The sequence below is a fragment of the Fusarium venenatum genome, assembly GCF_020744135.1.
Source record: "Fusarium venenatum strain MPI-CAGE-CH-0201 chromosome Unknown EDB82scaffold_4, whole genome shotgun sequence".
In the NCBI taxonomy this organism is placed as follows: Eukaryota; Fungi; Ascomycota; class Sordariomycetes; order Hypocreales; family Nectriaceae; genus Fusarium; species Fusarium venenatum.
This window is the reverse complement of record NW_027072132.1, coordinates 1,827,251-1,852,246: the sequence shown is the minus strand read 5'-3', so window position 1 is coordinate 1,852,246 and position 24,996 is coordinate 1,827,251. Positions and strand designations below refer to the sequence as shown.

Sequence of the window (24,996 nt, the reverse complement as noted above, 5' to 3'; positions counted from 1 at the left end):
CCGATATCATCGTCGTCGTTTCATCCCCTTCCGGTATCATGGGAGACGGCCTTCCAGTATACATCTGACACCATAAGAGTAGATCTCGTGCGGAGTTTTATGTTGGTATATTCTTCTTCCTATTCGTACACGCCGCGATTCCGAGTTTGTCGCGCTTATTTGTTCATCTGAGCTGTGAGCTGGGCGTTGTGCTCCTGGAAGCGGTCGCTGATGCGCTGCTGAGAGGCCATCCACTTCTGGACGCAACGGTTGATGCAGCCGCTTTCCCGGTTGGAAATAGCCTTGGAGGTGAAGTCATCGACGCAGGACATGAAGCAGTGCTCGACAAGACCGCCGAAAGCCTATATAACGAGAATCAGTATTGAATCGGAAGGAACAATTTGTCTTGGAAATAGACATACACCCATAAACTCCTTGACCTGGCGCTTTTGCATGCGCTGCTCAAGAGTGCGCTGCTCGGCGGCTGAAAGCCTGCAATTGGAAAGAAATGGTCAGTATCATGATCGGCCGGAGAGTTTTCGAAAGAGCGAGAGCGTACATATCCATTTTGGCGGGTTAGGGGTAGTGATGTGGTTGATGAATTAGATGTTATAAGGCCGTTGTGGTGGGTTGACGTCGATGTTGTTGAAATTTTGACCTTGTACCCGTAGCCAGGATTGAGATAAGCAACACAGAGCTTGGAAGGCTCGGCTTATCGGCGGGATCGCATTATCGTTTTACCCCGGATTGGTTGAGCTTAAGTCTATACTACCGGACCATGACTTTACAGCTACAATTCTTTATGCATCTTAACCACGTACTAAGTAAATATTGTCGAATCAATTATGTAACTTGTTGTCTGTTGTATTTCACCCGTGCAGTGTATTTTGCTTTCCAACGTGCTGTTTTCTCTGCTTCTTCTGTTCGGGCAAGGTTTGGTCTGACGTAGCCAGGTATCCATGATAGTGGAGATATACTTTTCTCCAGCCACCAAATAGAATAGCCAGCCTGATTGCCTGCAGACTTGACCTTGATGCTTTACATCTATTCTTGTCTTTTTTAAGATGATTCACACGTAATGTGTGCTTAATCATAAGAATATCGTCCATGCGAGAACCTCCCCGCTTAGTTACCCCTCATTATTATTTTGTAGATCAAAAGAGCCAACTCGCTTACAGCCCACCACGTACTCTAGTCTATCCGGCAGCTGGGTGCCTATCAGGCTATCATTAAGCCCAGCTGACCAGTGATGTATACCGAGAGAGGAATGTTGCTATTCTAGTGTGTATTTTCACTTACAGATGGCAAAATCTTGAAACACTGATCGACGCGGCATCCCGCTGACAAGCGCTTTCTCTTTTCGGAACTGGATGAGGCGCAGCAGCTGGTGAGGGATGCAGCAGGCGACTTGAATAAAGAGACTGACGTGTGATGCTGCAACTCTTTGACGTAGTTGGAGATAACGTTGGGTAGTAGGGCCAAATATGGAAACATAGCGGCAGGACCCTGATTGTCGATGATTACGTACAGCACTATACTATCCATGTATTTATCAATGGATGGTTGCAAATCATTTGACGACTTGGCTTGATCCGGGTTATTACCCAGATTTCGTTTTTTTGCTGCAGTTGCAAAAGAAACAAGGTAAGATTGGGATATGCACCCTAACTTGTTAGCCCAGTATTGAAATGAAAAGGTGGCCCATTATCGAGAGCCCTGTAGATCAAGATCAAGCACCTAGACACTTGGAGGCAGCCGACTACCTACAATCCAGGCACCTACAACGGTAGTCCATGGTGTATTTCTTTTATGTATCTGCTTCTAGTACCGGGCTCCATTATCATGATCCATAGGCAGTTCGTTGGTACAGCTGGGTCGCAGTAGTGGTTGCAGTTGGGAGGGCCCTTATTTTCTGCGAATGTGAGTGACTCAAGTGCGTGATAAGGAATGCCAATCTCAACGGACAACATAGTATTTTGCATTATGGACGTTGGTGAATCAAGAATATACTCCAAGACACCTGAGTTGAGCTGTGATCGCCGGTCATGTCTCGTCACTGTGGAGAGTCCAATCCCTTGCCGGCCGTCGTAGGGCAGGAGGACAGAAGAAAATAAAGTAATCGGCTTGATTGAGTTCCAAGCTTGGATCCTGGTAAATCTATTTCCATGTCCATATTTGTCCACGACGCAATTGCACCAAAGGTGGATACTCTAATATGTACTACTTATCTTTAGTTAGTACATATTGCTCAGCACCAACACATCCACCAAAGAATAGCATCCGCTTGCAGCAACTGTCCCCTCAAATGGTTCTCCATATTCTATGGATTGAACATACAACAGTTCTATATTGAAGAAATCAACGACTGTTACTAGTACCTGAGAAACTGGTATTGTACCCGTGTTGTATTCCACGTTGCCTGCAGGAGTCATGCAGCTGCACTGTAACGGTAACGACTCAATGATAGTGATACTCAACCCGATATCAACGGAAGGCTGCATTGCAGTAACAATTGAGTTTTTAAATCAGATTCAAAGTTTACCTCAACCAAGTGAATCGTACCGTGCTGTGCTTGAGCTGGGTCTGAGAATGGCACAGTAGCGCGCCAATGCAATGCAATGCATACATCATCTTAGTTATTAATCTGTCTCTCGTATTCCTCCCTCTCTCTCAATCTCAATTTCAACCTCAATCTTCCTCCTACCATCATCCCTGCTTGTTCTCACTCTCACTGTCACTCTTGCTCTTGTTCTCACGCTCGTTCATTTGTTTGGTCACTCGCTTCCATCCCAACTCATTACAGGTACCCAACGCAATTCGCTTGCCCTAATACCTCAGGCTCCATCACCATCGCTTGTGTATATTCGGTTTCAGTGTAAACACAACCAAGCACAGCGAGCGTGGTCAGGACTTGTGTCTGTAGCCCATACTTTTATTAGACTCACAGCAAACCTCGTCCATTCGCTTAAAAACATCCGACGCCTGAGAGAGATCTGCCTATAGGTATTTTGCAATTAAGGAACCTACGTCAACTTTACACGAAACAAGAAGTTGCCTTATACCCTTACCACTCACTTCCACAGCCACCACCTGCATCTTTAATCGGTGGGCAGGCCAGTTCTATTAAAAGACGGCCTCAAATTATTACTTACGAATTCAACATCTTGAATTCTTGCTTTTCGGACTCGCTTCCGTTGATTCTCGCTCAACGACAGGGCAGGGCTCTATTAGTACCTGACTCCATCCCCTACACCCTGGCCGGTCTACTTTGCAACCTCCACTATCTCACTTACCCTTACCCTTCTCTATCTTCCCTTTGGTTGCCTTTGCCTGCCTTGCTGCTAGTTCAAGACCCAGACCCAGATCCAGCCCAGACCAAGTCATCCACAACACGATATAACACAGACCAGCCCACTAACGCTACGGGTACCTACAATACCTGGCCTGGTCTAGAGAGGTACCTAGCTTTTTGGCCCCCCAACCCCAAAGCCTCCCCCGCCTGACATCAATTGATTTGGATAGGTTGGATTTGTTTAATCTTACTCCCTCCCGTTCGTTGTTGATGCCACCAACTGTTTTTCTATTGCTACAGTACATCTCGCTCCCTATCAAACTGCGAAAACGCGATAATCATCAACCTGAGCAATAATCTACGGCGTCGACCCCTTCAAGGCGCCCTCGTCTCGCCTCGCCTCGCTTCTTCTCTCAACCCGCTTTATCAATCACCATCGCTCTCCTTTGCCTTTGTCTTTTCCATTCTTGCTTACGCCAGCCTGTGCCTCAAGCCAAGGAAGGACTGGATACTGTACCAAACCAAACTGAACCAGCGCCTAACGCCTTGACGCCCTACCGCTCTGACGCCCTTGACGCTACCAATCATCGACCGATCTGTCTCATCATACACTGGCGCGCACACTGTTGCCCTCGACTCCCTCGCTCGCTTGTTTGAGCTCCCCAGCTCGACGCCTTGGTTTCTAGCTTCTGATCTTTAGCCTCGCATCGTGCCCTTCAGCCCACCGTCGCCTATCGGTTTTCGATCTTCTCGACCTCCTTCCCGTTTCTTTGAACCCGGTGTTCCTCCACAACACGATTCCGGGTCACCGCTCAGCGCACCTCGCCGCCGCATTCTTGACTTCGACCTCGAATTCGATCGAGGCTGAGGCCCAGCCATCGTGACTCTGGCAACTGGGCCGGCCCAGCTGTAGCGTCCTTCGTCACGTCACCCTCTCTGTCCTCTTCGAAATTCATCGTTTTCGCCTTTGGCATACTCGGCCGTTCGCCATGACGTCCGCCGCTTCGAACCCTAACCAGGCCAACCAGCCGACCCTTCACATCAACAGTGCAGCCTCCCCGCCTAGCAAGCGCGATCTCAAATCATGGTGGAAGGGCTTCAAGCTGCCTTCAAAGCATCAAGAACCTCAGGGTATGGTTTCCCCCCTCTCACTGCTTCTTGCGCAACACTGCCGGGTTTCCTTTCAAGCTGAATCGTCATGATACGGCATGGTTTCACTCCTCGGCACTTTTGTCGCGATGCGCTTCACTGCCGAAGTCAAGTACTTCTGCAGATTGCTGCTCTCTCTCACGCCTGTCGCATTTATAATGCCCATGGTCTAAAAACCACTGCGCATATGGTCAACCCCCACTTCTTGCCTATGTTCTCTGACTCAAACACTTTAGAAACCCGACCACAAGGCATCTTTGGTGTGCCTCTACGACAAAGTATAACATACGCCAATGTTGCGATCTCACTCATCGATGAAAAGGGACAAAGCTACATCTACGGCTATGTTCCCATCGTCGTCGCAAAGTGCGGCGTCTTCCTCAAAGAAAAAGGTTGGTTGATTTGCCTGGAGTGGCCGACAGGGTGAAAATGCTGACATTTTGTCCCAGCTACCCATATCGAAGGAATTTTCCGTCTTAGCGGCTCGGAAAAGAGGATAAAGGAGCTCAAGACCATATTCGACTCGCCCGACAGATACGGAAAGGGTCTCGTCTGGGAAGGATACACAGTACACGACGCTGCCAACGTTTTGCGGCGATACCTTAATGACCTTCCCGAGCCTGTCGTTCCCCTCGATCTCTACGAGAAGTTCCGCGATCCCCTCCGAGGCGCAACCAAGCAGGCTGTAGGTGACGCAGAGGGTCCTCAGTTCGTGGAGAACTTCAACGAGAAAGCCGCCATCATACAGTATCAGCAGCTCATCACTGAGCTGCCCCCTCTGAATCGACAGCTGCTGCTCTACATTCTTGACCTTCTCGCAGTATTTGCTGCCAAAGCAGATGAGAACCGAATGAACTCACAGAACTTGGCTGCCATTTTCCAACCAGGCATGCTTTCTCACCCAGCACACGCCATGGCTCCCGAGGAATACCGGCTGAACCAATGCGTTATCATCTTTCTGATTGAAAACCAAGATCATTTCCTCATTGGCATGCAAGGCACTGCTGCTGACGAAAAGACCAAGAAGGAAGTGGAGTCCGGCAGCACTCCTAGCGGTCCTCTCACCCCGCAACCCGCTAGACAGACAAGTTTGGGCCGATCAGCATCCAACGCGAGCGCCGGTGCCAATAGCGTGCGACGAGACGGCAAGCTTCGCAGGAACCGATCCGTGTCGTCACGAAACTCCAGAAATGACGGAAGCTCGACACCGAACAGCCCAGCCTTGACAGCAACGCCAACGACAGGTGGTTTGGCTAGGAGCAATACGGTGCCATCCAAGAAATCACCTGCTATTGGCGCTGGACGCTTTCAGCGAACCGATGGCGCAAGCCCTCGTTCCGGTGCTCACCTTGAGCCTTTGACTCAGGTCAATCCCACAGAGAGCGTGGCAGAATCTCCCCAATCAACACGTTCGTCAGAATTTGCTCATGGTGGCTATGCTACTCCAAGCAAAGCCCCAGTAACAGGACGAAGTCACGAGAGGCTTCTTGAAGTGCCGCAAGAGTCTCCCACTCAGCGGAACCTTACAAACATTTTTCGTTCAATTCCGAACACCGATACTGGAGATAAGAGGCAACCTAACAAGCTGAAGAAGAAAAGAATACCTGGCAGCTTGAACCCAAGTGCACAAAGCTCTGTTGCCTCGTTGACATACCAACATGGAACATCAACATCCCCGGGACACGAGCTTCCCAACCCTATGGACCATCAACAGCATTACGACCCGGAACCACAGATCATGCAGCAGCAGCCCACTCCCATCCTAGAAGACAGACATCAAGAAGCGTTGGAACAACATCAAAACGAGCAGCAGTTACAAGAGGGGCTACATGCGCAAAATGCTCACGATCCTCAACTCGTAGCTGCTCCTTTGACGCAGCAGAAGAGCGATGTATCATCGGAACATACTCCACGAGTATCCCAAGCGTCATCGAACCAAAGCCTGCATCCAGATAACACATTGAAGTCGAAGAAATCACCGCCGACATCTTTGCATTCATCTTTTAACGAAGGATCGGACTTGGATCAAATTCTCGACGAGCAGTCAGTCAGCACATTCGATCAAGCAGAGAGAGAAAAGAAGAGACGCTGGCGGTTATCAAGAAGTAGGAATGCCGACGGCGGCTCATCCGCAGGTCTCACGTCGCCCCGCCTGGCCCTTGGACAGAATGATAATGGTGATGTCAGCAATCTATCAATTTCCAGTTCCAGCCACAGACCTCGAAAAAGCGAGAGCTCAGATCGACCTTACATGGTTGCTGAAGGGCACGGTAGCTTTGACCAAGGCAGAGAGAGCGATTCCAAGGGTCCCATAGGATGGATCAGGAACAAGTACCGTGAAGCAAAAGAGAACGCAGAACAAAGGAGGGCTAAGTCTCCTCCTCCTGCTGATCGTCCTGGCTTAGGCGCTTCAAGCTTCTCGCCTCCGCCGAAGAACATGGATGTGAACACGGATGAGCAGCCTGCCTCACTTGCAGCCATAGCAGCTGCCCCAACAGTTGCCACTACCAATGCAGCGGCGCCACTATCTACAGGCGCTGTCGCTCCTCAAACTACCACGTTGACAATGGTACAACCCGAACCCACGTCACCTATCCAGCAGCAGCAGGTGGAAACTCAATCATCGCCTGTAGCCCAAGCTCAGCCCGCCGTCCAACCTGTAGCTCCAGCACAAGATCGAGCGCTCCCAGTCCAAGACCAGCCCCAATCCCCCACTCAAGCTACGATGGAATCACCAAAGCCCCATGCGCAGAAGATCAGGTCCATGCTTGACGTGGACACACCCCCGGTTTCGTCACCATTGCAGTCTCCAACTTCGCCGTCAGCTCCTACCTTTATGACCACGCAAACGCAGGCACAAAAAGAGTCCGAGTTACCAACAGAGTCGAAACCACATGAGAAGCCCGCTGAGGCTATCAAACAAACAGCTGTGGCATCACCAGCGCAGCTCGAGCACCCCCATACTGAGCAGCAGCCAAAGCCAGAGGCAGGAGCAGAAGCACCGAAACAGGAGCAATAGCAAAAGGAGTCGTTTCAGTTTAGGCAGGAGGAAAATTAGGAGTGATCGCAAAGGTGATACCAATGTGCTGGTCTTTTCTTTAGTTTATTTTGTTGAGAGAATGAGATGGAAAGCATCATGGATAGTGGAAGATGGGCTTATCGACGAGACCCTTCTGACCCCTCAACCACCCTTACAAGTCGATTACATACATGTAATGTAGCAAAGTGTGCCAGGGAGCTTTATTTCGTTTAAGCGGGTGGGGGAGTTAGTCATGGAGTACAGGTCACTATCAAAATGATATGGAGCCCAAACATGTGTCAGGGCAATCGATATGTTTGATTAGTAGGAGTTCTATTTAAACTACAACCGCCTTTCTTACAGTACATTGGAAAGAAGTGTACACTACTCTATTTTAAAATATGAAAGATGGTCTCTCATAATTCCTTTGTAGGGGCCGCCATGTCATATACGCCAGTGTCCCAAACAATCATTTTTCCTGACCGCCGCCAATCTTCATTGAAAAGGCCATTGAAACCCTTCCAGACAGGCCGTACCTGACTCAATCCAAGAGATTGGGCCTCGGGAGTTTGGGTGAACTCTTGAAGCCATGGCTCGATACCTTCAAAGCCAATGATATAGCGAGGAACAGCAAGGGCATTGGCCGGATTGAATAGCTCAGAGGTGAGAAAAGGAATAGGGTCATCATAGAATCGATCAGCCTCGTCACGATAGTTTTCTCTCTCGGGAGTATTTGGCTCAGTGTGAAGAGGAGGCTCGCAGGTGAGAGCATAAGCTCGTAGGCCAGGATAGACTAGATGTGAACGCCACGGAGTAGAGTGGCAAGGCATCAGGAACAAAGCAAAGAGTTCATCCTCCTTCTCGGGTGTAGCAGAGAAGTGAGAGGTTTGGGCTAGTGCAACAGAGTCCGGATGGATGCGCTCGTACTCATGACGGAGATAGGCGAGGACATCAAGTGGAGCTGGCTGGTGGAAGAAAGACAGGTAGCCTGCGAGAAAAACATTGACTCCAAGGGCAATAAAAAGGTAGGGCTTGTTGCGGATCTGAGGTCGCGGACGAGGATTGTTGGTGGTGGGACTTGGTTGGGATGTGAAGAATGAGGCAGCGTAAGGGGCAGCGAGTATACTGAGTGTTGGGAGGAGAGGATAGATGAAGCGAACTTCTTTGTGTGTAATGAGCGACAAAACACCAATAGTTGTGAAAACAGTATAGGCCAATGTTTTGAGCACATTGGATTGCTGTGCCGATGTGGCATGTGCAGTTGGCTTGTAAAGAGCAGCAACAGCAAACGGAAGACTTGTGGTACAAATCAGGGGGAGCCCTTGGAGAAAATAATAGTGCCAGGGGCTACGACCATAGAAGACGGCAAGGGCCTTTGATAGGTTAAAGTGTAGGAAGTTGTAAGCAGGAAACGTCCAGAAGCCAAAGTACTGACGGTCCGAGGCAGCGGATATGGCTAGGATCAGAGAACCGCACAAGATGGCCTCGCGAATCAGTGTGAGAACTGTTGAAAGACCAAGAGGTGAAGGTCCCTGAAATGAGACCCGGGTAATAGTGAAAAGGACAATGGTCACCCAGATCAAGGCGTTGGTGGGTCGGAGAACCACAGCCAAAGCTGCAAGACAAAGAGAGGCCCGAAGTGACCGGAGATTCTTGAGAATAGGGGTAGGTTTAGGGTTCTCCTTAGTTGTCTCTGCCACACCGAGAAGCTCCCAGGGCCAGTAGTACATGGCCATTACAGTGAGAGTCATTTCCAAAGAGTTTGAAAAGGTTCTTGTAGAGCAGTACCATTGCCAAGGGTTGAAAAGTTGCAGAAAGAGCTGTATCCCAGCTATGTTAGCGTACGGTTCTGAGCTCTCAAGGGTAGAAACTTACAGCAAAGAATGAGACATTGCTGTTGGCGCCGAAAATGGACACGGCCAGCTGCCAAGTGTACCAGTCGCCGAGGCCAGCAATTACAGCTTGGAGAGCTTGGGGTGCAGCGACGAGGATGGAAGCGCGGAGGATTCCTATGGGGAGGATATGGCTGGAGATGAAGTCGGCGACGAGATAGACGCCTGCGAAGAGAGCTGGATGAAGAGAGGTGCGAAGTTGATGTTGCCATTCCTAGTTTGAAAAGGTCAGATGTGATATTGAGGGTTTGGTGAAGCAGAGACGCAAGGGGAAAGTGAGTTGCGTATTCATGAGTTGGCTTGGTCAATGGTGTAAGTGGTGTTGACACTTGTCGATAACAATAACATAGTATTTCACGAAAATGAAGACATACAATGACCCTTGTGACCGGAGATACTTCAATAAATGCAAAGCAAATAACGTACCCATGTTAACCAAGCACCGCTCTCGGATCCAAAAGCCAGGTTCCAAGCTGGTTCAAGAGACTGGAAGAACTCATCTGGCTGGAAAAAGGTGCCTATCCACCAAGCATTGATAAGACGAATAACGATAATGTCACGCAGGAAAACCGATCGGTTTCTCTGGTTCCGAGCTTCATCGAGAACCTTTCTCGAAACTGTTGCGGACGACATGTCGAGAGTGATTAGTTGATATAGGCCCTCAGCATAGAAGAGTACATCGACGATAGGGGAGTATCGAGACAGCTTGTTGTTGAAAAAGTGTGGCGTAGCCCTGGAGGCAAGCCACATCCACCGCCACAATCCTGATACAGACGCCAGTGTCAGTGTTAAAACAGCAGTCTAACAAGAGTTTCAAGACATAAAGGACAGGCGACAAGTAAAGAGAAGTGCTTGTTTTCAATTGGACTATCTATTGGTCTGTAGTTATGGCTGATATAATTCGTTGTTGAACTGGCAGCCTGGTTATTGCATGTGAGATGTTATAACTAACATTTTACTGCTGTTAGAGTAATTAACTCAGGTACAATGCACTCCAGAAATAAATAACCAGCAGGTTTTAATTGTACTTGAAATATATTTCCTACTGCTATGAACATTCATGGATCATGAAGTGAAATATCTTGTAAACTTGAATTTTGGCGGCTTAGGCGGAGTTAAGGCCACTTCTGCTGACATATATGTGTCAAGGCGGAACTGGCGGCATCTGGCGGTAAGAAGCTATGGATATACACTCGCTTAGACACTTCCACTTTAGGGAACAACATCAACCAATTCTTTTTCTGATTGATCCAAATATCAATTGACAGGTTGGGGGTCACATGAGAACCAGTAGCTTGTTACTTAATAGAAAGTAAGTAACACCGAGAGATGGCTGTGGAAGTTTCACAGCTGCAGACGGTAACAACTAAGACAGCTTCTGTTTTCATGGTCACACATACAGTGGAGTTTGTACCTCTGATTGCAATCATTATGCTGTACTGTTATGAGATTCATTCGTTTTCAAAACAGGAATCAACTGTAGTAACAAGGAAATGTCTATTGGTCATTCCAACCTACAATAAGCTCGTCTATAAGCCAAGCCTGCATTGAACCCTTGTCAGGTGGTCCCCCATTCCCCTCACCCCAGATTATGCCGTCACTGGAACAAGTTAGTCAAGACTTGCTAGTTGGCAATTTGGAGCCTCTTATCTCTTGTGTATATAGAGAAAGAAGATCACCCTCTCCTCATGATGGATGCAAGTTGTCTCCAATAAGACATTGTCGGAAATTTAACGTTACGGCGTAGACTTTTGGGACTGCGAATAAAAGTGAGTCTCTAGTATGAAAACGGAAAGAATACGTACTTCCTCTTCCGTAGACCAGACATCTGGGATTCACCTCCGCGTCCTTGGCTGTAAGCGAACCCCTCTCTTACTTATCATGTCATGACAAGAAAATACAAGACAGTTATCAACTGTAGACGGTCAATTCGGCCGATGGCGGTAAGTCACCCGCCCAGTTCCGCCGAGCAAGTCACCCAATCAGAGTCCTCACATGTTCAACTTCGCAACCTCACGCCCGCACACTCCCACGCTTGGTCGCTCACACTTGCACTTAGGGGTATAGTGTCGAACAAACAACCGGAAACCAACACTCAGAGTACTGTAATAATTACCTAAAATCCAATTCTATCGTCTTCCTCTACCCGCTCCGAGCCTCCGTTTGCCGACCACTGTCTTGCCGCCTCCGGACCTTAAAGAGCAGCCATGTCCTCCTCCAATGCTCAGTTGTTCTCTTCTCTAGTCTCTTTATTCATCTCTCCAGCAAGAACAAGATCAAGTAATTTGATAAACTACAAATATCCTCACTTTACTTGAACAATTGCTCAAATCATAACAACAACTCCCCCCTGACGTCACATCATGTCTCCTCACGCCGAGAAGTCCGTCTCTCGGTTCCATGCCACCTCCACCGACAAGGCCATCGCCATTGAGGAGGAGTACGCTGCTCACAACTACCACCCTCTCCCTGTGGTCTTTGCCCGCGCTGAAGGTGTCAATGTCTGGGACCCTGAGGGCAACCACTACTACGATTTCCTCTCTGCCTACAGCGCTGTCAACCAAGGCCACTGCCACCCCGAGCTTATCAAGGCCCTCACTGAGCAGGCCGGTCGATTGACCCTCAGCTCTCGAGCTTTCTACAACGATGTCTTCCCCAAGTGGGCTGAAAAGGTCCGAAGCGTCTTTGGTTACGACATGGTTCTGCCCATGTGCACTGGCGCTGAGGCTGTCGAGACTGCCATCAAGATCGCTCGCAAGTGGGCGTACAAGGTCAAAGGTGTTCCTCAGGAGAAGGCCTGGATCTTTGGTGTTTCAGAGAACTTCCACGGCCGAACTGTAAGTCCAATCGACACTGGCAACAATTGCAAGACCCCATAAGCTAACATGTCCAAGATGACTGCCATTACCCTGTCAGTAGACCCCGAGTCAAGAGAGAACTACGGTCCCTACGTTCCCAATGTCGGTGCTTTCAACCCCACCACCGGGAAGCCCATTCGATACAACAACATTGCCGACCTCGAGGAGGTTCTTGAGGCTCACGGCAAAGAGACTGCTGCTTTCATCTGCGAGCCAATTCAGGGTGAGGCTGGTGTTGTTGTTCCCGACGACGATTACCTCGCCAAAGTCCAGGCTCTCTGCACCAAGCACAATGTTTTGTTCATCTGCGACGAGATCCAAACTGGTATTGGTCGAACTGGTCGCATGCTCTGCTCTCAATGGGCCAACATCAAGCCCGACCTTGTCACTCTCGGAAAGGCCATCTCTGGTGGCATGTACCCCGTGAGCTGCGTTCTCAGCAGCAAGGAGATCATGCTGGTTGTCGAGCCTGGCACCCACGGCTCTACCTATGGAGGTAACCCACTGGGATCTGCTGTCTCTATCCGCGCCCTTGAGATCATGGAGGAGGAAGACCTTACTGCCAAGGCTGAGAAGCTTGGTAACATGTTCCGTGATGGTCTCAAGGCCCTCAACACTCCTATCCTCAAGGTGATCCGAGGAAAGGGTCTCCTCAACGCTGTTGTCATCGATGAGTCCGCAGCCAACGGCCGAACTGCCTGGGATCTTTGCTTGCTCCTCAAGAGCAAGGGTCTATTGGCCAAGCCCACTCACGGCGATATCATCCGCTTCGCACCTCCACTAGTCATTAGCGAGGAGGATCTCCAAAAGGGTCTCAAGATCATTGCCGAGGCTATCAAGGAGCTTCCTACTGTCGCGCCTGCCAAGCACCACTAATCATGATGCTGGGTAAAAATCATGAGTCTTGAGCGCAAGCTCTAGATACGACGGAAACTGGGAAAATGGCGTTTGTGATTTTGGTCAAGCACCGAGTATCATGCTTGGAAAGCATAGCGATACGATGTACGTTCGAGATGCATAACAAGGGGCAATCCAGCACTCTTGTGGGCGTTTGTGGGATTCCATGTCGGCTAGGTAGCCTTGAACGAGCTGAATACCCTGATAAATTGGAATTGTTAAATGAAACTATTAAAACAAGGTGCCTGTATTTGCTTCGTAGTGTTATTTGACGTGTACGTGCATGATCTTAAAATCCTCGAGATATGTGGTTGTAGCTATACTCCATCATGACATGATAAACCCGCGTCACAGTAACCATCTTCAATTATGGCATATTTGGCGGCGCAAACAGTAGATAAATGCGATAATCACCAGAAAATAATTTGTATTTCATTGACATTTGCCTAGAAACTTATACACGAAAATGATATAGTGCTGTAACTCACGGCAGGCAAATGGACCAACCATGAGATCGCCATCTCATCATGAGACAGGTCGCATGCAGGTAGATAAATGATCACTAAATGTGACATCACACAGATAGACAGCATCTTACCAGTGTGAACTCGTTGAAACTGTCCAGGATCTCCCCCGGTTGAATAATGTGTGGGTGACAGCTGATTATGCTGTTTTTTTATATATTGCTTATAGCATACTAAGTCTTTTCCTGGGATTATGATGTGCTGTGACTGGTGTCAAGATACACCGCATTTCCTGACTCGCTGCAAGGTATTTCACCATGAAACATATCAATTACATCTTTACGCGTATACCTAGGTGAAGGGTTGTTCCATGACTCGCACTGTTTAGAATTATGAGCAAGTTTTATTGTTAACTATCACGTAAAAAGAAACAAGTCCAATTACAGGTGCATACATCTAAAACAACCCTGTATTCATCGGAGCCGTATTTGCCGTATGGTGGACCCTGAAACACGGCGCCACGGGAGCCCGATTCACGGCAAAAGGGCCGGAAGAGAGCCGCCGATTCGACGGATCAAATTGTGTTTTGGTGGACGGCACCTGCATAGTGTAACCAAACTACATGCCTTGGATGTTGGCTTTGACTTTAGGGATTATGCATTGTATTTGAACGTGTGGCATGCTGTATTGGATGTGGGAATGAGGAAGAGTCACTATGGTCGAATTGGTCTGTTTGCTAGGAGTCTATGTCAGTGGTTGTCATAGATATAAGCGAGGCAATGCTAGAATGTGTTTATCAATCATTGAATTTGTGCGTGCGGTTGACGCTTGGGTTGAAGTCGGCAAGATCATGTGTTGACTACAGAATTCCGTATTCTGAACATTGATTTTGGAGCTTATCGAGTGTGTATTGCGCTCTTAGATTTTGTTTGCAACCTTGGGTCTGATCGAACCGTTGACTCTGACCGCATCGCATGTCGTCATGATGGATAAAAGAGACATGACTTCAGAGTGCCATCGACGAGTGGTATGAGGCTTGCAACACTTCCAACTCTCCAGTTTCTCATCGTCAAATTCCGACAAGCATAAAGATCCCAATCCACGGTTACCCGGAAGAAGGTTCGCATCGTGGCGAAAGTACCGTAAGCTCGAGGCTTGACACTGAATCGTCGTCGACCATGACTTGTTCCTTTTTAGCCCCCTTCTTTTTAGCCTCCTTCTCTTCGGCCTTGCATCGTCGATAAGTAGAATAGATTCCCCAAATTATTATGGTCGCCACGACGCCTGTTATTATCCATTGCTTTTTTGTGGGCATTTTGCTTGGTGGGTTCGGATCCAGAAGGTGAGGTTGGGGATGTATTTGGTCTGCGTTCAGTTATGTTCGAGGTTGAGGGGCTTTGGTCGAATGGCAATAGTATAAAGGCAGATGTAGGTACGTACCTGTTTATAAAATACTCATATATCTGAGATGAAAGCTTTACCGCCGTGGTATGAGGTTGTGATGACATGGAGTTGATGAGGGGAAAGGGGATACTGTCACAAGGAAGTGGTCAAGTCAAGTCAAGTACAGTGAGCTTCATGGCAGAGATAGACTTTTAGGAGACGAGAAAGGAACCGAATAAGGTAGAAGACTGGATGCTCAACAATACTGAGTAAAAGTTTGAATCATGCCCTAAAGATATACCCTCTTCCTTCCCGCGTATAAAATCCCAATTATAGCCAAGGGCATACCAAGCCAGAAAACCTCCGATAGTCGACTATTGGTTTGAAAAGAACCTCTTTCGACTTTTAGAAAACACTTGAAGCTTCTTCTTCCCCTGTCGCTGCCGAGGGCATGTTTGTACTTCTCGTGCTCGCTTACGCGTTTGATACCACCATCAGTTGTAAACTTTCCATGCTGTCCTGGAACTCGATCGATTTGTTCAAAGGACAAAATATAGACTAGTATACAAGGCCCATACCATAGAAGAGGGTGCGGGTGAGGAAGGGGGATCAGGAGGAGATTATGAATGGTCTGGATGGCGAAAAGACTAGAACAACTGGGACCAGTGGAATTTCTAACTACAACACAAGAATTCATCTCTATCCTGACTCAGTAATCCATTTTGTAATCCCCCCCTTTTAAGTAGAAGTTAGAAGAAGTTCGAAAGTAGGTGATTGTAAAATTAGTAAGGGCTTTGGGACTACTTACTTCTGTCGCACATCCTTTTAAATACCATGAAGACCGCGGGGACAAAAAGGCCTAAACCGCAGAGCCACCACCCCCAAAGAGCCGGCAGGGCCATGGTGGGTATGGGTGTAGCTGTGGTTGTGGTTGTGGTCATGATGGCGGCGATAGTGTTGGTGTTGGTGTTGGTGTTGATGTGGCGATAGATTGTTGTTTTGAAAAGAGAGGGATTGTTGAAAACAGAAAATCATGAAAGCGCATCAAGATTCCCAACCAAAGGGGTCGAAATGACTTTTGTTGAGGTGGTCCCTCGAGAGAATAAGTTCAGCCTGGGGCAAAGTACCTTTCCTTTGACACTCCTCAACTGTCCACCGATTTCGATACTCAGTTCTAAGGCGTTCTTCTAGGAGAGTAAGCCCATTTGTACCCACGCCTGGTGAGGTATGCAGCGAGAATAGCAATACCGCCAAAGCAAATGATTGCCGTGGAGTTGGTGGAGAAGTCCACGATGCTTTTGGCGGTTTTATTCATGTCTGAGTAGCCGAGTTGGCAGAGTGAAGGTGTTGGTAAAGCTGAGGCTTGGAATAGGATCAGAAAGAGAACAGAAGAAACGTCACATAATATACCTAGAATCAGAGATTAGTTGGAGGATTGGGCATGCTTTGGTAGTTGAGTTGCCAACAAACTATACGATTACCCACTTAGACCTTGATGAGTTCTCATGGCCACTGCCCAGCTGACACGAGTTTCACATTGACTTTGCAGCTTTGAGCAACGGAGTGATTGTGATGGTATCTGCCCGTCTTCACGTCCGAGAGGCCACATCGCAACTCTTGGGCATTCATTGGCAGAGTCTTTCAACCGACGTGTGCATATAAAGATGGCATCTTGTCGACAGTTAAATCTCTTTCCTTTTCTCTCTACCAAAAACCACATTTCCACTTACGCTCTTTTCCAGACTGACTGGAAATACATACACTTTCAGACATGGATCTCAAAAAGCTTATCATCCCCCTACTCGGCGGAGGCATCTTGTTGGCCTGTGCCTGTGCTATTCGTCACAGAAAGAAGCACCCTCTTCCAGAGAAACCAAAAGATGGCTCGGAAGAATCTTAGTCAAGGATACTTTACCTCGAGCTTCAATCTTCAACTCATACTTTACCCTTGATCTTTACTCCACACAACAGTCGAACATCTCTCTCGCTATCATGAACACATCACAAGAGACATTCAATAAATTGCCTTTCTGGCATCACGCGTTTTACTGTTCCTTGGGTGTCTTTGCCATCGCCTTTGCGGGTTGGTTTCTTCGCTATGGGTGTAAGAGGGCCCCCAAAAACGCACCAAAAAACGCCGAAAACAAATAGTATGCACTGACAAGACTATTTCGTTCTTTTATCATCTTACTGACTCTAACCAGAAAAAAATCAACGGAGTGCCACCCACCATCAGTACTCAACAAAAGACGACTTCTTTGGGTAACGACCGGTTTTATTGCAATTGGGGAGATGCAGGGCTTGGGGGACAGAATTAGATGAGAGGAGTGTAGTATGGTAAAGGACTGATGATTGGTTATGTATCACATGTACAGATCGATGATCGTGTTTGAAAAAAAAACGAATGTATTGGGATGGAAGTCTGAGATCCGTAACAATGCTATTTCTTTGAATCCATTGACGAAAGATTCCAATTTTGCTACATCATGATCTCTGTTGATATTGATTTAGTTCGGCTTGAGCTGGCCAGATCTAAAATATTGCCCGCTCGCAAAGTTAATCCACTCTCTGTCTGTACTGCGCATCATCATCGTGTTCTGTGCCATCATCAGGTTCGCTGGCATATGGCGCCCTGACTGCGATGCAATAGAATTATGTGCCATCATCGTGCTCTGTCCCATCGTGCTCTGCCCCATCGTGTTCTGTGCCATCATGTTCTGTGCCATCGTCACGCTCTGTGCCATCATCATGTTCTCTGACATATGGCACGCTGACGGTGATTCAATAGCGTTCGAGGTCCCCGACATCAAGCTCTGATTCTGATTCGCGTTCATGGTCCCCAAATTCATGATCTGATTCGGTGCTTCATCTTTCTGTTTGGATCCGTTAATATTGCTCTCGATAAGTCGTTCTATCCAAGTACTTGCCTTGGCCCCCGCTTCTTCCTCTTCAAGTTCTACTTCCTTCGCAGGTTCTCCTTCCTTTGCAGGCTCTTCTTCTTTCGCGGGTTCTCCCTCCTTCTTAGCAGGGGCTTCTTCGTCACCCTTGGAGCCTTTTCCCCTGCAACAAAAAACAAGACATAAGCCAAAAATGATAACAAAGAGTATCATAATTCCTATCAAGGCTAGTATCCCGAATGCTGAAATAAAACTCTGGAGTAGGTTGTTGAAGGACGGCGTTGTTGGGTGGTATCCCCTGTCCGCATTGAGGGCGTCCATCTTGTTTCTCCTGTGTGATAGATGCGTTCGAAAATACAACTGCGGGGGATAAAGAAAGCAGGCTGTATTTGTATCTTAGAGGACTGACTTTCTAAAGTGTAATTCAAAGTTCTAAGTTTTTAACTTAGATTCAGATTACAGGCTTCACGTGTGTACACCTGTAACAATTCTATTTCTTTGAATCCATCGACGAAAGATTCCAATTCTGCTTATTCCACTATGATCTCTTCTGAATGTACTTGATGTTGATTTAGTTTGAGTTGGGCTAGCCAGTCCTAAATGTCCCGGTCGCAAAGCTCATCCATTATCTCTCTGTGTCGAGCATTATATTCTCCAGAATATTCATGATCTCTAGCATATTGCGCGCTATTAGTGGTGAAATAGCGTTCCAGGTCTGTAATTCGGCTCTTCATCTTACTATTTAGATCCGTTAATATTGCTCTCGATAAGTTGTTCTATCCAAGTACTTGCCTCGGCCTCCACAGGTTGTCAGTCCTACGCAGGCGCTTCTCCCTCTGCAGGTGCTTCTCCTGCAGATGCTTCTTCTGCAAGTTCTTCTTCCTCTGCGGGTGCTTCTTCCTCTGCAGATGCTTCTTCATCCACGGGCTTGTCGAAGATGTTCCCACAACAACAATCAAGACATGCGAACGCAGCAAAAAGAAGGAACAGAAATATCACAAAGGCCATAAATGGATGTTTGAACGCAAAAACGCAGATGATGTGAGCAATCCTGCCGAAGCTCAGCTTTTCTTTTGAGTGTTGGGCGTCCATCTTGTGTCTTCTGTGTGGTACATACCTACATTCGCAAGAATAGGCTGTGAGGGATAAGGAAGTATGCTGTATTTATATCTCATGGGTCTGACTTTCCAAAGTGTAATTCAAAGTTCCAAGTTGCATTCAGATTATAGACTTCACGCGCGACATTGCCTCAGAAACAAGATTCAGGGGTCACCCAGCACAATATCAATCTTATGTGGTTGACCAGGCTAGTGCTTGGTCGAGTTTTGTTAGCAATCGATTGTTGTCACGTTGCAGTCTTGACATGTCTGACAAATTAAACAAAAGTTGACTAGTACATTCAGGACTTCTTTTGCGCCTACATAAGCATATTAGGAAGAAACAACCCTCACGAAATCATAACCCTTGGCCTCTCAAATCTTGGCCCCAAGTTCCCCGCCAACCCCTGAACACCCATTGTAAAGTCTCTCTCAACATCTCCGTGTTTCCTCATACACTTGCATCGGTCTGTGTGCCAATGCCCTTCCTACGCTTACTATCGGAGATAAGGCGAATACATAGGAAGATGATCGCCATGGTGACAATGAAGGCGAGCACTAAGAGTACTTTGACATTGTTCGTTTTCCACAGGTTGGTGGGGGCACTTCCGTGGACTGCGAGCCTCTTGACCATGGTGTTGTGTGGTTTAAGCTTCCAGCTCGTAAGGCCATCAGGCACTATGCCTATTGGCCGGTGCCTGGCGTGCCCATCGGAGGTCTGTACCATCAGTCTGGGTTCCCATTGACCGGTAAACGGGTTTCGGAGCGGTCTGTGTTGCTGCAGTTTGTGTGCCTGCAGTCTGTGTGCCTGCAGCCTGTGTGCTTGCAACCTTCCTTACAGCAGTCTCCAAATCTCTGGCCTTGTTACGGTGCCTGTGACAGTGGCGGTGCTTTTTACAGTGCCTGCATTCCTGTTGCTCGCCGTCTGTATGCTTCGACTTCTTGTGACCGATGATTGCGAGCGAAACGAGGATGATGCCTCCAAAAATCCACACTTCTTTGGAACACCGCCGCCCTTTTTAGAAGAGTATTTGTGATTGGGGTTTTGTCTCGGCCTCTCAATCATGTTGTTGGCGTTTGAGTGGTTGACTGAGATGTTTGGAAGTTTGAGGTTTTCTGGCAACGATATAGTTTTCGTTGAGTTATCAGATCCAACGGAGTGATTGTGGTGAGCGTAGGCTTGGACGTGAGTGGGTGAAAAGAAACCACAGAGTCTCTAAGGGGAATCTTCAGATTTATATATGTTTATTTTATCCAACAGAACTTTACTACTTAGCCAGTTATTCGCCCATTTCCATCTGTCGATAAGGAGATATCGGGAGTTTGGATGTCCGGATTTAGGTGCGAATCATAAGTTGAGTAACTCTTTTATTTAAATTCAGGAATCCTCACGAATCGGACGAATAGAAAATCGTTTGTCTTGTGTTACTGTGTCGAATATGCTCTGGAGCTCGTCTAAGTTCTCAACCTTTTGCGTAAGAGTTGAGGCGACAAATATACTTATATGAGCACCTGGCAACTGGCTGAGTTTTCTTTCTCTACATTTCTATCCTCTTCTGATAGGCCCGCTTCTGTAGGAATTTTGTTCTTTTTTTCGTTCGCTGGCCGAAGTGTTCTCGAGGCAACAGTAAACCTTGAGTCTGATAGCACCCAATAAGATGAGGTTACTTTATTGCTCGTGAAGAGTCAATATCGTCACATGCATTTATTGACATGCTTGTATTCTGTGCCTCTTTGTTTTAGGAGTTTTTGTCGCCCCCTTTTGGTATTTCTTTAGAATCAACCCTTTTGACACCTTCTTCCCTCGCAGAAACTATTCCCTTTGCACACTTGTCCTACAAACCTATCATCATGGCGCCACTTCCTACAATCTACGTGCGCCAGTCTGTCGCTTCCGGTGCAGATTCCGTCGATGGACGGTCTGTCCCAGGCGAGGCCGTAAACAATCGTCATTCCTCTCTTGAGCCACGCGAAAAAATACCAGGACTCAACGAAGACACTGTCCCACCGCCCCAATTCGCCGGATCTGATCACGCTTGGGACTCGCCCCTTTCTGGTTATGACATCCCTAAAAGAAATCGACATGCTCGTGCTTCTGCTCCAAATACTATCAATAGTAGAAGAGGAATCGACTTCAGTCAGGGATTCGTCTTTGATGATGGAGTCGTCTATGATGTGGATGAATATGAGAGTAAACATTCTGGTGTTCCCACTCGTCGACCTGTTGGTCCCCCCGGTCATTATGATGGCCGAGTTCCCACTCGTCGACCTGTTATTAGTGATCCCCCCTGTCATGATGATGGTCGACCTCCTGGTGGTGTTTCCCCCGGTCGTTATGATAGTCGACCTCCTGGTGGTGGTTCCGTCGGTCGACCTGAGCCCATGACGCACGATCCTGCAATTGATCTTACTCCTGGCAGGGTACCGGTGGGCGAGGTTGGACCGCCTGGTCCCTCATTCATGGACAGTTACGGAAACATGATCTACGCCGGTGTTGGTGTCGTCGTTCTTGCGGTTGGTGGCTTTTTTGGTTTCAAGTGGTGGAAGAAGAAGAAGGCCGCTGCTGCTGAAGCTGCAGAGTAAGCTACTCTGTGAGTGTATTCAATCAAACATGGTTCCGAATCGTTTTGCTAACTTGAACTGGCAAAGGCTTCGTTTTGGCAGTGCGATATGAACGAACGATCGGTTGGGCATGACTGGATGGACTCCTAGATGGACTCCTGTATGGCGATTAATCTATACTCATTAATATTGTTTCGTTACCTGCCATAACTTTTTAGATGGCTTCGCAAAATTGGTCTGGTCTGGGATATCTTTTAATGCACCTCTCATCTTGCGGATGCTATTCTCTACGAGGATTTCTGCATCAGCACAAGATGCCTCTATGTAGTTCGCAAATTCAACTCAACTTCTTAATAATTTTCCCAAAGATCCTTGACATATCCCTCTGTCAACCTCTCGTCCTCACCGTAGACTTCCTGCCATCCAGAGAACCCTTGATCCAAAATAAACACATCCTGGCCGCTCTCGCCCTTGGGGTCTTCACCCATGGAGCGCAGAAGACCATCCCGCTCTCGCAGGTACTTGAGTGCGGCACTTGGACCTCGCTGTTGACTCAACGCACAGTGAAACACGACTGTCTTTTTGTCTTTGAGGCGGCGTACCAGAGTTGGCATCATAGAGTCTAGAGTGTGTGCGGGGACATTGGTTGACCCCTTGATGTGCCCACCGATGTGATCTTGGAGACGTCAGAGGTGTTATCTAAGATTCCTGGGGGTATCATTCCAGAAGCAAGCTTATCTGAGTATTTAACTTACCATTATCACGAACATCGATAACAGCGAATGTGGGATCTGTAACGTTGACTTCCTCAAGGATCTTTTCAGAAAGAGACTTGGCCGATAGCCGCTTTAAAGAAGCAATTGTTGTCATTGTACGAGTCTGTAGGAACAAAGACTTTGATATATTCTTGAGAGGTTGCATGTAAGAACGAGGTTGAATGAGAACGGAACTAACGATGAGGCTCATTCAAGGCTGGATTATAATCAATCCCGCAAGTGGAGCTAAATTTAGTGCCAGTTTCCTTTGGTGGGCTAGCAACCCTACAGGAGTCTTGGTATAGTAGAGGAGGATTGTCGTAAAAGAGGCTCTAAAAAAAAGACATTATCAATTTTGATTATGAAGGGCACTCTTCATGGAAACAATCACTTGGCCTAATATGTAGGATACTTGATTGCTGATATGATCATCATTGTCTTTGCAAGCTGGAGTCTATTTCTCAGTCTTCGCCTAACCTATACCATCCAATTTGACTTTCACAACAGAACCAGCACTGGGTTTATATTCTGATCCAAGTTTAATATCTGTGTCGATAACAAGTTTACGTGGCGGCGCAGTAGATCGATACAAGCATGTTCCATCACGACGAGTTCGAACCCCCTCACACTTAGCGTTGAGAATACACAAAGACACTCCCTCGGCATCTACCTACCTGCTACAGAACACTTGAGTAGATAGTGGCTGTTACTAACAATCAGGTGTCTCCGCCGGTGCAAATACCAAACATCAATTATCTATAACAGTATCTCCGATGTATAGGGTTTCCATGGAAGGTAAGGCAAGGTAAGTCTTCCTTTTTGCATCTTCCTACACCGCGTCTAAGTGATAATGTTGCTACCCTGCAAGATCCCAGATCCAACCCCTGTCCAATGACGCACTAAGCTATCTGGGGCTTTCAGGCGGGCTGACCATCAATGGTCTCGGCACTGGCTACTACTACCCGCTTTTAACCAACAATCTTCGGTTCTAGTCTCTTCTGTTTTCATGACCCATTCACCGATTGCACTCTTGTTATGATTGTCTCTACTGTCCTACGGCCTCGGCAAACACTTCTCTTTGTCAACACTCTTAAATCTACAGCCAATTCGCTACGACCGTTCCCTTCTTCAACCCACACTGTCGACATTTACTCAACCCCACGACAACATATACAGTACCGACTCTACTATAAAATGGGTTCGCAACCGGAACAGATCAAGGAGAATGGACACCGTACCTCGGAAGAAGTGATCGCAAATTTGGGTTTCACACCTATGGTCACGGTCGATGGCCAATGGACTGTTGACAAGGTCGTCAAGGAGATTCCTGGTGGTGTGCCTGCTGAGGAGTCCTCGTCACCGCTTCCCTTTTTCCACATGCTCGAACGACTCAAGACGACCAAGCGCGAAGGATGGAGGCGGTTTGGCATCTCTAGGTAAAACACATTCTCGATACCCTATCTCTCAAAGGAAATACTGACATATCTTAGGGGAGAGTCTATCGCCGACCACATGTATCGCATGTCTATGATCTCCATGTTCGCGCCACCCTCCCTCGCTCCCAAGCTCGATCTCGCCAAGTGCATGAAGATGTGCCTTATCCACGACATGGCAGAACTCCTCGTTGGCGACATCACCCCCGTTGACGGCGTCCCCAAACCCGAAAAGAGTCGACGCGAATCCGAGACCATGGACTTCTTGACAAAGAACCTACTAAGAAACGTCGCCGGCGGCACAACAGGCGAGGATATCCGTGCCATCTGGCAAGAATACGAGGACTCCGAAACGCTCGATAGCCACTTTGTGCACGATGTGGACAAGATGGAACTTCTTTTACAGATGGTCGAGTACGAGAAGCGCGGTGAGGGTAGACTAGACCTAGGCGAGTTCGCGTACGTCGCTACCAGGATGCATTTGCCGGAGATGAAGGCATGGGGCCAGGATGTTCTCAAGGAGCGGGAGGCTTTCTGGGGAAGCAAGACGCATGTTCACGGCGAGGAGGGCACCAACGGAGGTGTCACTACAGAGCGAAAGGGTCAGCAAGATGACTACTACAACAAAGCCTAAATGGGTTGAGATTGTATGTTTCTTTTTGCGAGAAGAGTTGGATGAATGATACTAATGATCTTGTGATGGCGCATGGAATAGAGGAAAGCATGGGACGGATGGGGCTATTAGATGGTATGTTCTACGTGGTACAAGATGAGATAGACTTGTTAGAGGAACGAGCAATGATTAACGACATGAAAGTGCATCTAGAACTGTCATGACTTGTCTCCCTGAAGCACCTCATGTGATGATCGACGACATTAATCCAAGACAGTTCTGGATGCCACGCTTTTGATATCGCAATCCCTCTCTCAACATTTCTTTGTCAGTTTCAGATGAACCCTGTCAATCTTGAGTGGACCAAACCCTGAGCCTACGCCACGCCACGCAAGAAGCTGCAGCTACAGGTCGCCAACAAGCAGGAATGGAAGTTTTAATTAGCCACTTTCTTCCGCAGCGGTGAGATCTAAACAGGTTTCAACTCTCACTTGAATAGTTTCATTTCCTTTCACACTCAAATCAGTCTTCAGAACTCTTCCGTCACTCTTTTACTTATTTTCTAACAAATACCGAGGTGCCGATACCTATAACTAGGATTATTCATCACCTGACCAATCATACACATCCAAAAACGCCTGTGCTGGCCCCCCAACCACCCCCAACCATCCAAACAAAACATCGACAATTTGCCGAAGGAACAATC

General features: G+C 47.6%; 9 protein-coding genes across 9 annotated transcripts; 4 read left to right on the top strand and 5 right to left on the bottom strand.

The window, feature by feature from the left end:
• Positions 1-155: 155 nt before the first annotated feature.
• EDB82DRAFT_529152 (Tim10/DDP family zinc finger-domain-containing protein) lies at positions 156-1,473 on the bottom strand (the record flags this gene model as incomplete). Its single annotated transcript, XM_065609202.1, has 3 exons — positions 156-341; positions 402-471; positions 1,406-1,473. The coding sequence occupies 3 exons, from the start codon at positions 1,471-1,473 to the stop codon at positions 156-158; spliced, it is 324 nt and encodes a 107-aa protein (XP_065463248.1).
• A 3,158-nt stretch (positions 1,474-4,631) lies between these two features.
• EDB82DRAFT_561274 (uncharacterized protein) lies at positions 4,632-7,647 on the top strand (the record flags this gene model as incomplete). The annotated part of the gene is made up of 2 exons (XM_025737449.2): positions 4,632-4,812; positions 4,870-7,647. The coding sequence occupies 2 exons, from the start codon at positions 4,632-4,634 to the stop codon at positions 7,437-7,439; spliced, it is 2,751 nt and encodes a 916-aa protein (XP_025592309.2). The 3' UTR covers positions 7,440-7,647.
• Positions 7,648-7,855: 208 nt separating this feature from the next.
• EDB82DRAFT_529150 (GPI mannosyltransferase 3) lies at positions 7,856-9,964 on the bottom strand (the record flags this gene model as incomplete). The annotated part of the gene is made up of 3 exons (XM_025737448.1): positions 7,856-9,259; positions 9,315-9,545; positions 9,758-9,964. 3 exons carry the CDS (start codon positions 9,962-9,964, stop codon positions 7,856-7,858), a joined length of 1,842 nt encoding a protein of 613 aa, XP_025592308.1.
• Positions 9,965-11,444: 1,480 nt separating this feature from the next.
• On the top strand, positions 11,445-13,234 carry EDB82DRAFT_298379 (pyridoxal phosphate-dependent transferase). Its single transcript, XM_025737447.2, has 2 exons — positions 11,445-12,168; positions 12,226-13,234. Exons 1-2 carry the CDS (start codon positions 11,695-11,697, stop codon positions 13,063-13,065), a joined length of 1,314 nt encoding a protein of 437 aa, XP_025592307.1. The 5' UTR covers positions 11,445-11,694; the 3' UTR covers positions 13,066-13,234.
• Positions 13,235-17,440: 4,206 nt separating this feature from the next.
• On the bottom strand, positions 17,441-18,922 carry EDB82DRAFT_529148 (uncharacterized protein; the record flags this gene model as incomplete). Its single annotated transcript, XM_065609201.1, has 2 exons — positions 17,441-17,993; positions 18,651-18,922. The coding sequence occupies 2 exons, from the start codon at positions 18,920-18,922 to the stop codon at positions 17,441-17,443; spliced, it is 825 nt and encodes a 274-aa protein (XP_065463247.1).
• A 307-nt stretch (positions 18,923-19,229) lies between these two features.
• On the bottom strand, positions 19,230-20,393 carry EDB82DRAFT_561272 (uncharacterized protein; the record flags this gene model as incomplete). Its single annotated transcript, XM_065609752.1, has 3 exons — positions 19,767-20,393; positions 19,385-19,727; positions 19,230-19,247 (listed from the first exon to the last, which is right to left on the bottom strand). Exons 1-3 carry the CDS (start codon positions 19,991-19,993, stop codon positions 19,230-19,232), a joined length of 588 nt encoding a protein of 195 aa, XP_065463246.1. The 5' UTR covers positions 19,994-20,393.
• Positions 20,394-20,539: 146 nt separating this feature from the next.
• EDB82DRAFT_298319 (uncharacterized protein) lies at positions 20,540-21,674 on the top strand. Its single transcript, XM_025737441.2, has one exon. It carries the CDS (start codon positions 20,779-20,781, stop codon positions 21,508-21,510), a length of 732 nt encoding a protein of 243 aa, XP_025592302.1. The 5' UTR covers positions 20,540-20,778; the 3' UTR covers positions 21,511-21,674.
• Positions 21,675-21,839: 165 nt separating this feature from the next.
• EDB82DRAFT_479778 (Rhodanese-like domain-containing protein) lies at positions 21,840-22,359 on the bottom strand (the record flags this gene model as incomplete). Its single annotated transcript, XM_025737440.1, has 2 exons — positions 21,840-22,165; positions 22,245-22,359. The coding sequence occupies 2 exons, from the start codon at positions 22,357-22,359 to the stop codon at positions 21,840-21,842; spliced, it is 441 nt and encodes a 146-aa protein (XP_025592301.1).
• A 1,079-nt stretch (positions 22,360-23,438) lies between these two features.
• Positions 23,439-24,311, top strand: EDB82DRAFT_529145 (HD domain-containing protein; the record flags this gene model as incomplete). Its single annotated transcript, XM_025737439.1, has 2 exons — positions 23,439-23,680; positions 23,735-24,311. 2 exons carry the CDS (start codon positions 23,439-23,441, stop codon positions 24,309-24,311), a joined length of 819 nt encoding a protein of 272 aa, XP_025592300.1.
• Between the last annotated feature and the right edge of the window lie 685 nt (positions 24,312-24,996).